At 40.4% G+C, this 12,521-nt stretch overlaps 1 protein-coding gene across 1 annotated transcript in view; it reads left to right on the top strand.

The window, feature by feature from the left end:
• Window positions 1-12,521, top strand: part of thsd7aa (thrombospondin, type I, domain containing 7Aa) — a 143,730-nt gene that overhangs the window by 95,922 nt on the left and 35,287 nt on the right. The window contains exons 8-13 of the mRNA XM_020638651.2: window positions 3,321-3,561; window positions 4,907-5,022; window positions 6,936-7,068; window positions 7,441-7,544; window positions 9,669-9,863; window positions 10,113-10,379. Of these exons, the coding sequence (XP_020494307.2) occupies window positions 3,321-3,561; window positions 4,907-5,022; window positions 6,936-7,068; window positions 7,441-7,544; window positions 9,669-9,863; window positions 10,113-10,379 (1,056 nt within the window). The remainder of the gene's footprint in view (window positions 1-3,320; window positions 3,562-4,906; window positions 5,023-6,935; window positions 7,069-7,440; window positions 7,545-9,668; window positions 9,864-10,112; window positions 10,380-12,521) is intronic.

Consider the following 12,521-nt stretch of genomic DNA (forward strand, 5'->3'; position numbering starts at 1 on the left):
CAACAACAAAAAACCCACAACTTACCAAAACATACACAGCCAATCTTGTGTATCTAACAGATAGCCAACGGACAGTTTTCAATTAATAATTTGCCTCATAATGAGATCGAGACACACACACTGAACAATAGCAGTAGCAAGGCGGTGTGTAAACTAATTATTCAGGTCAAGACAAACACTGAGGATGACAGAAAGGATTATCTGTTGACAAGGTCTTGTAGAGTAAATAATCCACACAGTAAATATGTGAACACAGTGATGATGATACGGAGGAGACTGTTCCAGAATTGTTGACATGGCAGCAGAAATGAAAGCAGCCTTTGTAGAGGTGCATTTCTCTAATCGTCTTGACCGCACTTAAATATTTATCAATTGACTATTTAATTAACTGCTGCAGGAGTGATGGTGTCCTTCTATGTGTTAATGAGCTGCAGGCTTGATAAATGACGACCCTCATGAAATCCAATAATATATATTTTATAAAGGCCCATGTGAAGGACATTACTCCGGGGCTTTTACACTCAGGTCAGCCATTTCTTTTGTCTCACGTCCGCTTCAGATGCTCTGACTTAAAGATTTCGTTCAATGACTTCTAATGGCTGACCTGCTCCTGGGGAAGGGTCTTTTCTTCCAGGGGATGGCAGCTGCTAATGACAAGATTTCGTGGTGAAGAGGGTCACATGGTGTGCACACCCCACCTGGGTCCACATTCAGGTTTCTGTCTTTGTGTTGACACTCTGGCATCTTGCTCATCTCTCCTTTGTTAATCCCGGCAGCAGGTCATCCCCCGCGAGACCCTCTGGTTTATCTCTCCTGCTGCTCGAGGGTTGTTTGTTGTCAATCAAGTGGAAGCTAAAAGCTAATGTACAGCAATGATACATACAGCCTTTCTACTACTACTAATAATAATACAAATAATAGGAATTTTTGTTATAGCACCTTTAAAAACAACTTTACTTTGACATGCGAGCAAAAGAATATGATGACTAGATAGATGACTGATATGAGATGATTTACGTTTATTAACCCGTCATACACTGATTATCGCAGGCATTTCTGCTGTGGGCGGGGCCTAGAAGATGATCAATCAAATAAGATCAATCAAATAAGGGTGATGTCAATCAAAATGGAATATTCCACACCAACACAGTCTTGGAAATGGTTAAACCCTAAAATGAGCTTCTTCTTCCTGCTTCTAACTCGTTTTTTTTTTTTTTACTCTCAGATTTTTTCTAAATTCTTAATGAGGAGCTTTTTACTTTGTACTATTCCAGAGCACATCCATTGTTTTTATCTTTGGTTGACAGGCATAATTTTTAAACAGAGCCTCACTTCTGTTAACATTTCCCTTGGATCTCTGTTTTCTCTTCTTTGTATTACTTGACTTTGACCAAGTACTCCTTTTGGAAACAGTAAACTCAATACCAACAGAGAGCAGGTGTTTCATATTAACATGAGCGTGCCACTACTCAGTGTGTCGTAGATTTACAAATCGTATTGTACTGGTGCCAACAGACAAAGGGCCTAAAAGCAAACTAAAGACAAAGAAAAAAAGAAGTGCTAAGAATGGCAAATGGGCTGAGCATGCAAGTTTTTACCAACGCATTGGACGACTGGGCTTCTGGATTAGCAGCCAGTTTCAGTATCATCCTTTTTGAAGACAAAGCAGTTCCTTTTTTACCTTAACATGATGCTGCAGGGTGTTCTATCACCTCCCTGCTATACAAGAGAGGTCAAAAGTATAATAGCAATGGATGAGAAAAATGCCACATGAAGATTAGAAAAGTGAGATAAAGATAAAGATAAACTTTATTGATCCCCCGTGGGGGAAATTTGTGCATTACAGCAGCTCCAGAAAACAAGGGACGGGAATATACTTATTAGAAGTTAAAAACAGATCAAACATATTTACATCATTTAAATAAAAAATAAAAAATAAAAATACAATAATGTAAAATTACACAGTAACTTGTTCTTAAAAAAACACACACAGTGTGTAGCATGAGGTGGTGATGTTGTTAAAGAGTCCGATTAAACAGTCTGACGGCAGACTAAGACTGAATAAGAGGATGCTTTCAAAGGATAAAAAAAACAGCCAAAAAATCTGCAAAGGAATTCCTCATATTAACAAATTAGGAATGATGGAAAATCTGCATTTTAAGCCACAGCAGTTTTTATCCACCACATTTTCTTCTCCAGTCTTATCATGAAAAAAGGCATTCTTGCTCTCTGCACAAATCCACCAGTTTGTGTTCTTGTCCCGTTTAAGACACCTGATGGCTGGGCTTTCTGGCTAGAACACAGTCCAACTGTTGTGTCTGCCGCCAATGTGCATTGCACTTGGATGTCTGAGTGAATCACCAAGAGTAAAGCTATTTTCTCTGGGTGTCTTTTTCTGCCAAATGAAGGAAATCATCTTTTTAGCTTGTTCTTCCTTGGATAACACTCATATGATCCCAAATCTGTTGATATCCAACAGCTTTCAGCCTGATCTCTATCTCCTCTATCAATTATGCTGAGATTCTGACTCTATATGTACAGCTAATACGCCTTACCACTTTCCAAGCGATATCAAAGTCACCGACACATATCCGAGGTCTGAATAAATCATGAGGATTTTGTTTTAGTTGGGTTTCGCTGTAGTGAACCTTGTGGTCAAATAACTAAATCCAAACAGTTTAAAGGCACACTACTTCAAATGTGTTGTTCAGTGAAGTGACCGTTGTGAACACCCAATAGGAGCGGTCTCACCAGCCACCAACAGGAAGTTGCAAACTAGTAGACACAGCCAGGAGGCGAAGGAATGTGTGGTTCTGCTTGAATGTGGAAAAGGAGGAGAAACTTCTGGAGTTGGGGAGAGCTTTAACATGTCATTCCCTTTAAACCACTGAAGAGTGGAGAAGGAAAAAAAACGTGGAAAGAATTGTTTGTGCCCTCAGAATCCCTAGCTGTCGCTGTAGCAATACCTACCAGGCATATCCATGGTTCTAACCAGGAATATGAACTCAATCATTAATCTCTGGACTTTTTGAGGGCCACAGCAGTTTTTATCCACCGTATTTTCTTCTCCAGTCTTATCATGAAAAGAGGCGTTTATTGCTCTCTGCACAAATCCATCAGTTTGTGTTCTTGTCCGGTTTTCTGCTCAAAAGTTGTAATTGTAAATTTCCACCAGGGGCATGATGGGAAATAGTCTCAAAAGGACTCTAGTTGTAGTCTTGCAGTTAGTGACCCTGGAAGATCCCCAGTCTTTGTAAGATCTTAATGAGTCTTCTGGTCCATGGAAGGTACAAGTCTAACCCAGGTTCTTGCTTTCTCAGGTGGAATCCAGTGTCCAAACGCCAGCGCCCTGCAGGAGGTGAGGAGCTGTAACGACCATCCCTGCACCGTGTACCACTGGCAGACCGGCGCATGGGGGCAGTGCATAGAGGACTCATCCATCCCGGCCACCAACGCGTCTGCAGGTCGGACGCGTGGAGATGATGCTTCGTGCTCGGTTGGGATGCAAACTCGCAAGGTCATCTGTGTCCGGGTCAACGTGGGCCAGGTTCCCCCGAAAAAGTGAGACTCCACATTATTCTCTCGCCGCGAAGTGATCAAATAAATGTGTTGAGAAACGGTCATTCAAAGACGGGGGGGGGGGGGGGGGACAATCGTACCAAACCAGCAGCTCTGCATACTTATCAACTCTGTATTTCTGCTTGCTTGCTGCTCCGTTACTGAAACTCTTCAGGTGGTGACATCATTTTTAATAGTTCGAATTTTCTAAGTTAAAAAAAAAACAACCTTTGTTTTTCGGCTGCAGATGTTTGCCGGGGCACATTTTGCCGTTTAGTCTCCCGGTTGGCGTGTTGCTGCTGCTGTCTGGTGGAGGTGTTGGCTGATGAGCTGATGAGCTGCTGGCCCACTGTTTTAGCATCAGGGCCTGTTTCCCCTCCCGAAGGCATCCGCTGGGAACATGAATTATCTATTTATTTATTCAACAGAACGGGAGCATTATTCTGGCAGCACAGCGGCACTGCGCAGGCAAACCCCGCCTGCCCCCACGCTGTGTATGGAAATTAATCTCGCTTTTTACTCCTAAACCTACTGTTACATGCTGAGCAGTGAATCCGCTGCCTTGAGACACACTTTCACATCAGTGGAGAGAGGGGCTCCCGTTCACACCACTAGCACCAGCTGTGGCCGAGATGTGACCAGTGAACACGGAGTGGCATGAGAGCCTTCAAAGGCATTAACGCTATAGGACAAATAAACCATAATTTGAGATATTTAAAAGGTGCAAATATCAACTGTCATTTTTTCCAGAAGAGATTCTTACCATGTCTTATTTAGGGATCTGTAATGGGAATACATAACAGAGATGTTCCTGACTCTCCTCGTTTTCAATGGAAAGGGATTTTATGATCTGGGAAAATGTTGAAGGAGAAATTTGGTATTTTTAAGCCCGTGCCCTTAGGCTGGGGTCTTCTGCTTTCCAACCTCTTCACTTTTCTTAATTACCAACTTTTGGTTCTTCCACCTCTACCTTTCTTTCTTTTTCAGCCTTTCTTTCCCTCCTCTTTCATCCTTGTCTTCCTTTCATCCTCCCTGCCTTGTTTTGTATTTTCTGTCCCTTAACAGGTCTAATAATAAACTGAACAAACAAACATATCAAACCTAATTTTGCAAGCAAGGTTTCCTTTTCCCCCCAGCTTTGTTTAGAACTGTATGGAGAATTGCACACACATTCACACACAGTCCCAGTCTTACAAAAAAAAAATCCTGTGCTAAATCAGGCATATTAGGAACCTCCACATGAACTCCCAGCGTGCTCCCTCTGGCTCTGATCCAGCACATCTTTCTCAGATTTTCAAGGGTACTCTGTGTGTGTGTGTGCCTGAGCATTTCAATGATGTACCTTCAGGTGTCCAGAGAGTCTGCGCCCAGACACCGTCAGGCCCTGCTTACTGCCGTGCAAGAGAGACTGCATCGTCACCCCGTACAGCGACTGGAGCCCGTGCCCATCAACATGCAGAGCAGGTAGCCACTGTTCTTCTTTTCTTTTTTTTTTTTTTTAGCACAAACACTGAAGCTTCTCAACGTGTCACACAGGCTAAATAAAACAGCGTGTTAATCTATTTCTGGTAGTTTAAACTTGGGCTCTATTTTACAGATTTTAGTGTCTAAATAATTGATTAAATGTTTTGAATTTTAATAACTGCAACTTCATTGGTGAAGGCAAACAAAGTGGGCCAAAGGGCGGCCAATAAATACATGATTGTCTTTGTCAGTGACAGGATTCAAATAACATTGCAGAAAGATAACCGACAGAGATAGTCCTTTTTGTTAAAAAGGAAGTATTTTTTTTTAAAAACAGAAACTGTCATTACATCGCTCTGTCCAAAGCAACCAGAGTCCTCTGACAGAAACACAAATGTATCACTGCAGAATGTGTGCTTGTGTACCACTGCCCTGATCAGCTTCTTTGTCGTTTGATTCAGTGTTTCAGGAATACTTTGTGGATCCAAACCAACCATTTAAAACACCAGAGTCACACCAAATATTTTCAACTTGCTTCATTGTTTTTAATGCACAAACTGTCCCAGAGACTGTATTCAGTGTGTCCACTAAAGGTTGCTATATAACTAAGGCATTTGCAATGTAAATGAAGACTTTATAGTACCACATTGGGGGAGGGGTTGGTCATTTTACCTTGCAGATCATGGGAGTTGTTTGTGTCCACCTGCCTTGATTTACACAGGTATTATGTGCTACCCCAACCAAGCATATAAACACCAAAGTCCACATAATTTCAGTTATCTTGAATACTGTATAGCACCACTGGTCTGCTTATTGTTGAGTAACACAACTTAATCCAAGAATGAACACATACTAAGCTTAGATATGTAGAAGCAAGTCAAAAAGTAAATGAAGGAAGTTTAAACAAAGCAAAAGCCAAATAATTAGAAAAACATAACCACACCTTAACATGGAGACAAAAAGATTATTCCATTCTTAATGTGAGGATCATGACTTTCAACTGGATAGGAAAATGTCTGCCCAGAAATGGTATCTAAAATACTGTTTGTAGCATTCCCATATTCATTTCTAGACATTTCCCATTTGAAAGCTCTTTTTCTCTGTATGATGAGATGAAAGGAGCACTTTATTCTGTTATCTGTATCATTTCAGTCTTTGAAAAATGATCGTCCAGCAGGAATCTCCATGCCTTTAGCCTTGTGAGAAGTGCCATCTGATATGATAGTCCAGATATAGCAGCAGACTTCCTGTAAAATCCATAACCTCTACCACCCATGGAGATGTATGAGATACCAGAGCAGATGATGGGGTGGTATTCAATATTCCCATTTGATTGTATTAGCTTCTCCTTGAAGTGGTCAGATTGAGCAGAGGCTGAGCGGGTGGATGCCTTACAGAAAAACTGGCCTGCTTTACACTCAATGGACAGATTAAATGTTGTTTTAAAAATAGCAGAATTGACTAACAATATCTACATTTTTGAAGTTCTGTAATAAGTGAGCATAGTTTATTCTGTTGCATTTTGACCCTTTCACCTGGGGCAGCTGAGGCTCAGTTGGTAGTCGGTCGTCTCTCAACCAAAAGGTCCAAGGTTTGATCCCCAGCTCCTGCAGCCACATGTCCGTTGTGTCCTTTGGCAAGACACTTAACCCCAAGTTGCTCCCGCTGCTTCATCAACAGTGTATGAATGTGTATGAATGGTATTAGTTACTTCTGATAGTCACTTTACATATCAGCCTCTGTCATCAGTGTGTGAATGTGTAGGTGTGACCTGTGGTGTGAAAGCACTTTGAGTAGTCAGAAGACTAGACAAGGGCTGTACAAGCTCAAGTCCATTTACCATTATTTATTTGTCAGTTCAATTGTTATTGTTAATTCACACACGTTTTCTTTTGTTTGCCTCCTTTGCTAAGGTGGTAACATCAAGAAGAAGCAGTACAGAAAACGTATCGTCATTCAGTCACCAGCCAATGGAGGACAAGACTGTCCTGAGGTTCTGAACCAGGAGAGAGAGTGTGATGCTCCATCTGTCTGTCAAGGATACAGGTAACTTTTACATATTTAACATGAAATCTGCACACATTACTTATTGTAAACATCATATTTGGATTTACAAGGAATAATGGTTAAGTTTAGATGGCTATGACCGTACCTTCACAGTATCCTTGGATTCTAGTATCTCTAGTCCAAAAGCTTGTGAGCTCAGTCAGACAGTCAGATTGAGCCCACCACTACATCTGAGTGGGTTATGTTTTTTTTTAAACTAAATGGATATAGTAAACAGTGCATCGTCTTGGATTTTCTTGCAAGATATCTTACTTTTACTTTGTATTTGGCACATGGATTCAAACTAGCAGCCATTTCGCTTCATCTGACTTAAACACCCTTTGATTCTAATATATATATTTTTTTTTTCAGATGGAAAACCCACAAATGGCGTCGATGCCAGCTTGTTCCATGGTCAGTTCGTCAGGACAGCCCTGGAGCTCAGGAGACCTGTGGGCCTGGCTTGCAGATTCGGGGTGAGAACAGACACACACACATAAATACACAAACACACAGACTGCACAAACATTCATATGTCAATGTCTTTTACCCTATATGAAAACGAGTTAAAGAGCAGGAGGAGCAGTGTAACCATAAGTCGTCATGAGGAAATGGTATTAGACCAAACTGAGATGGTTTAAGTGGGGATCTTGGATCCTTCCAATGACAGGCTCTTATGTGCTACAGCCTGGAACAAGGGAGTTGGCATAAAAGCTGCACCTGAGGGTTGAATTTAACTAGATCAAACTGATCCAGCTGTTAATGGAATAAGTCTGAGAGGAGATATGTGAATGTTACAGATTGAATGCAACAAAAACCCCTAGGTAGAGTCGGTCATCTCTCAACCGGAAGGGCGGGGGTTCGATCCTTGGGCAAGACATTAAGCCCTGCTTCATCTGCGATATGTGTATGAATGGAATTAGCTAAAAATCCCACTTTACATAGCAGCCTTTGCAATCAGTGTGAGAATAGGTGTGAATAGGTTAGGAAGTTTTTTTAGTAGTCAGAAGACTAGAAAAGCACTATGTAAGCTCAAATTAATTCACCATTTTAGTTCCTGATTTATAACAGCCTCAAAATAGACAGTCCCTCCAACAACACCAAAAACATGTCCTACCCTTTTCAGGCTACTTGCTGAGTGTAGCATTATTGCTTGTGACCTGAGTAGGAGGCAGACAGTTGACTTGCTATCAGGACACACACACACTTAGACTCCTATTAAAGTGTCAGAGACAGATACCATTATCTGATTCCAATGATGAGTATCCCGCTCCTCCATCTTGGGAGGCTTTTGTCATTATGTACCATTACCTGTAATAGTATACTCTGAACTGGAGAGACACAATTCAATACAAACCTCTTGCTATTCACCCACTCATTCAATACAACTAGCAGAAGGCGTGTGTGTGTGTGTGTGTGTGTGTGTGTGTGTGTGTGTGTGTGTGTGTGTGTGTGTGTGTGTGTGTGTGTGTGTGTGTGTGTGTGTGTGTGTGTGTCCGTCCTTGCTTATCTTTATATCCTACTGTGGACCTTGGCTTCATTATGCATTCAACAACAGGGGACCACCAAGCTGACAAAGCAAATTTTGAAGGTCTATTGTTGGTTTACTTTAAAACATACTAAAACAATGCCTGAAACCTCCTGATGCACTTTTTTTTATTCAACAGAAGACCAGAGTGTGTGTGAGTGTTTAAGTATGTACTCACAACTGCCTCTACTGGCCGTAGCAGGAATTTCATCGACTCGTTCCCACTTGTTTCTTACATATAAATATTGTCTATTATATTGACCTCAAACAGATATCTATACTTGTTTATCAATCTGGCTATTACAATGATACAACTTGTGAAAAGTCAATTTGATTTGCCATATGCTATAGTGCAACTCTCTCTGGCCAGTTCAGCCATAAGGGAGCAAGTCCTCTTAAAATTGGTTACATGGACAAAGAGCACGGTATATTTATGAATTAGTATGTTTTGTATGCATATGCATGGCCACGTCACTATAGTGACCTGATCATTTTATTTTATTTTCCTCTGCATTCCTTTAGACTACAGTTGGTATATCTTCTGAAATTTTAAATAAAGTCATAACTTTCAAAAATCTATGTTTTTTTTGGCTAATCAGTCACTCTCTGCTAAGTGCTAAGGCTAGCTCTTTCACTCAGTAGAATGCCAAATTGAGCAGCAAGAAATTCAGCCAGTCTCATATCGTTTTGAATCAAAAATAGATTCTCAATCGAATCGAAATCGAGTTGTGAGACACCCAAAGATGCCCAACTTTACTTTAGACTAAAACTTGGTTTTGAAAATGGCTGTTTTTTGTAAATAGTTTTTTTTTCTTTTTAAATGAATGTCATGTTCTTATTTACTGTCTATGAATGTAACATTGAGCAATCTTTAAACTTCATTACAAATATCTGATACTTATCTTACTAGAGTATTTCCATTATGTTTTTCTTTATACATCTTCTCCAGAACAAATCATAAAGGACATGTACAATCAGTATGCAGTGTTAAAGTGAAGTGTCGACCCCAACTCTAAACTATAGATGCATGGAGGCCCTCTTGTTAAAGCTCCAACCTTTCATTCTCCTGTAGCTGTTTCATGCCGGAAGCAGGATGGTGGACAGGCAGACATTGAAGCTTGTTTAAAGTTTGCCAGCTCCATGCCGCCTCTCACGCAGCCCTGCCAGCTGCCCTGCCAGGAAGACTGTCAACTCAGCAGCTGGTCCAAATTCTCTCCCTGCTCAGCTGATTGTGTGGGCGTCAGGACGCGCAAGAGGATGCTCATTGGTGAGAGACAGACTTTAACTTCCAGTTTAAGTTAGCCTTAAGATTAAGGTGAATGGATGTGAAAAACAGTTTGTAATTTTTAAGTTTTGTATTTAAAGTCCCTCAGTTACTAAAGACAGCCATAAATGTCTGGAGTGTTACATCTTAATTTTTTATCCTGAGGAAGAATGATCCCAAAATTGCAAGTCCTTCAGTTGTTATACTTTATGGGTTTTTCTATACAACTTCTTTTTTTTTTTTTTTTTGCAGGGAAAAGTAAAAAGCGTGACCAGTGTAAAAACAACCAAGTGTATCCTCTAAGTGAGACCCAGTACTGCCCATGTAACAAGTACAACGCCCAGCCTGTGGGCAACTGGTCAGACTGTGTCCTACCTGAGGGTGGCCGAGTTGAGGGTCAACTCGGCATGAAGGTCCAAGGAGATATCAAGGAGTGCGGCCAGGGTTATCGTTACCAGGCCATGGTGTGCTACGACCAGGACAACCGCATCGTCGAGACCTCTCGCTGCAACAGCCATGGTGAGCCCTCTATGTTAAAATTACCTGCTAACTCTGGCTCTCAAAACAAAATGTTAAGTTTCTATCTGTTCATCACCGAAAAAATATCTGTGGTTCAAAAAATTATCTCACTATGATGTCATACAAACGTACACAGCAATTTTGTTAAAATGATGAAAAGACTAATTTTAAGATTGTATCTATCTGAGAGAAAAACACCAGCCGCGATGGTTTTCAAATCTTATCTGATCTCTCCTCCCCCTGCACATGACGTGAAGAGCGTGTGTATGAGATCTTGTAAACAAGACTTTTTAAGGTGGACAATGGAGAACAATAAAATATAAGTTGGAAATGATTAGCTAGAAATTAGGTAATGCTGTTAACCTACCTGTGAAGCAATGCAGCTCATGTTATTGACTTGTGCAATAAATGTTGCAATCATTTGAACTCCTTGCCAGCACAACCACTGACCCCATCATAATTGTTACATGCTATATAATACAATGTTGATTATGTTATGGCTCTATTATAAGTTATACCAACAACCTAAATGTACAACTTGTCCATGTACAAAGTAGTATTTTCCCTACTTCCAATGTGTATACCCATGCTTGTGATTTGCTGTCGGTAGCAGTTATCAATGAGGTGAACATCTGGAGGCCAACATCTGGTCATCTTCCAGAAAGAACAGATGTAAGGCAGAATCTGAAGGTTTGGCACAAAACTGTTGGTGTTTGGGTCTTGCTTTCTTATCTGATGAACCTTGAACCCAACAGCCATCATCAGATAATGTAGCTTTTATTTATATGCTCAATGTGTGGATGGTGATTCAGAGCGTCTTAACTCCAACAAAGGCCAGTGGATAAAAAAAGAAGTCTTGGCCCAGATAAAACTAGCCAATTTATGGATGTCTGCTGGTAACACAGTAAGCACCAAAATGTCGACTGCAGGGCCCTAGAGGCTAAATATTTGTCAGACAATAACCAATGGTTTCTGGGATTTTGCTTCCCTTAACCCCACCTCTCCAAGTCAAAAAAGATTCAACCTCTTTTTGAAGAGAAATAACAAATTTTTAAAGTAAAGTTCACAAGCACACAAAAACCCCATTGCTCAACTGATGCCCCAAGGAGTTTTGTTGCTTTATTTGATGTGGTATGAGCTTATGGTGACTAATGTTATGACTAAAGTTTGCTAATGTTGGAAAACTTTTGTTGGATATTACTCGTTTAGACATTTCTGGGTCAAATTATTGGCGAAGCTTTTCTTCTGCAATGCTACTGTTTTACTTTGTTTGTCATGGAAGGTTATTATAGTTAAGGTAGCTGTTTAGGATAAGTTACATTAAATGTGCACAAAGCAAGATTGAAGAAAAGGAGGATTTTCTGGCACAAACTTCACCGACTGACAAGGTGCATGAAGAGTGAAAGGCTTAGAAGAGGTCAAAATGCACCAGCAACACTTGTAGTAAGAAGATCAACTTTATTAATAACAAGTTAGACTGATGCGTTTTGGGTCATGGCCTTCATCAGGGTCATCAACACAAAAGCAAGATTGATAAGTTGATAACGGATGGCTTGCCTGAACAGTGCCCACCGTAACTTTTACTTGTTTGATAAAGTGCTCATGATGGATTAAGCCAGGTCTTTGTAATATAGCATTAAGTAAGGTATTTACCTGCTTCTTGTAACATAACAATGAGTATGGTCTTGTTACCTGCTCTTTTGTAAAGTGTCTCAAGATAACACTTTTTACGAGTTGACGCTATATAAATAAAGATTGATTGATTGATTGATTGATTGATAAGTGTTTTTTTCCCATCCCCCAGTCCTCCTTTTTCCACTTTTAAGAGGAAAGCACAGAAATACTTTGTTGTCCCATCTTTGACCTTCCCTTACCAAAGAGGTGACAGATCAGAAACATATGGATCTTTGTTTGTTAAGCCCATATGGATTTGGAAGTCACTAACAAACAGGCTATTTTAGTACAGAAGTAGTTTGTTGGATGAAATGCATCTTGTGGATTTCAATGGATACAAACTCTGAATTAAGACACATTTGTCTTTGGTAAACTTTCTCCAGTGCCACTAAAAATAAGATTGCAACAAAGAGACCAACTTTAAAAAAATGTATATTTCAGTGAAATACAGTATTCCTTCAAGAATGC

Source organism: Labrus bergylta, chromosome 19, assembly GCF_963930695.1.
Source record: "Labrus bergylta chromosome 19, fLabBer1.1, whole genome shotgun sequence".
Taxonomy (NCBI): Eukaryota; Metazoa; Chordata; class Actinopteri; order Labriformes; family Labridae; genus Labrus; species Labrus bergylta.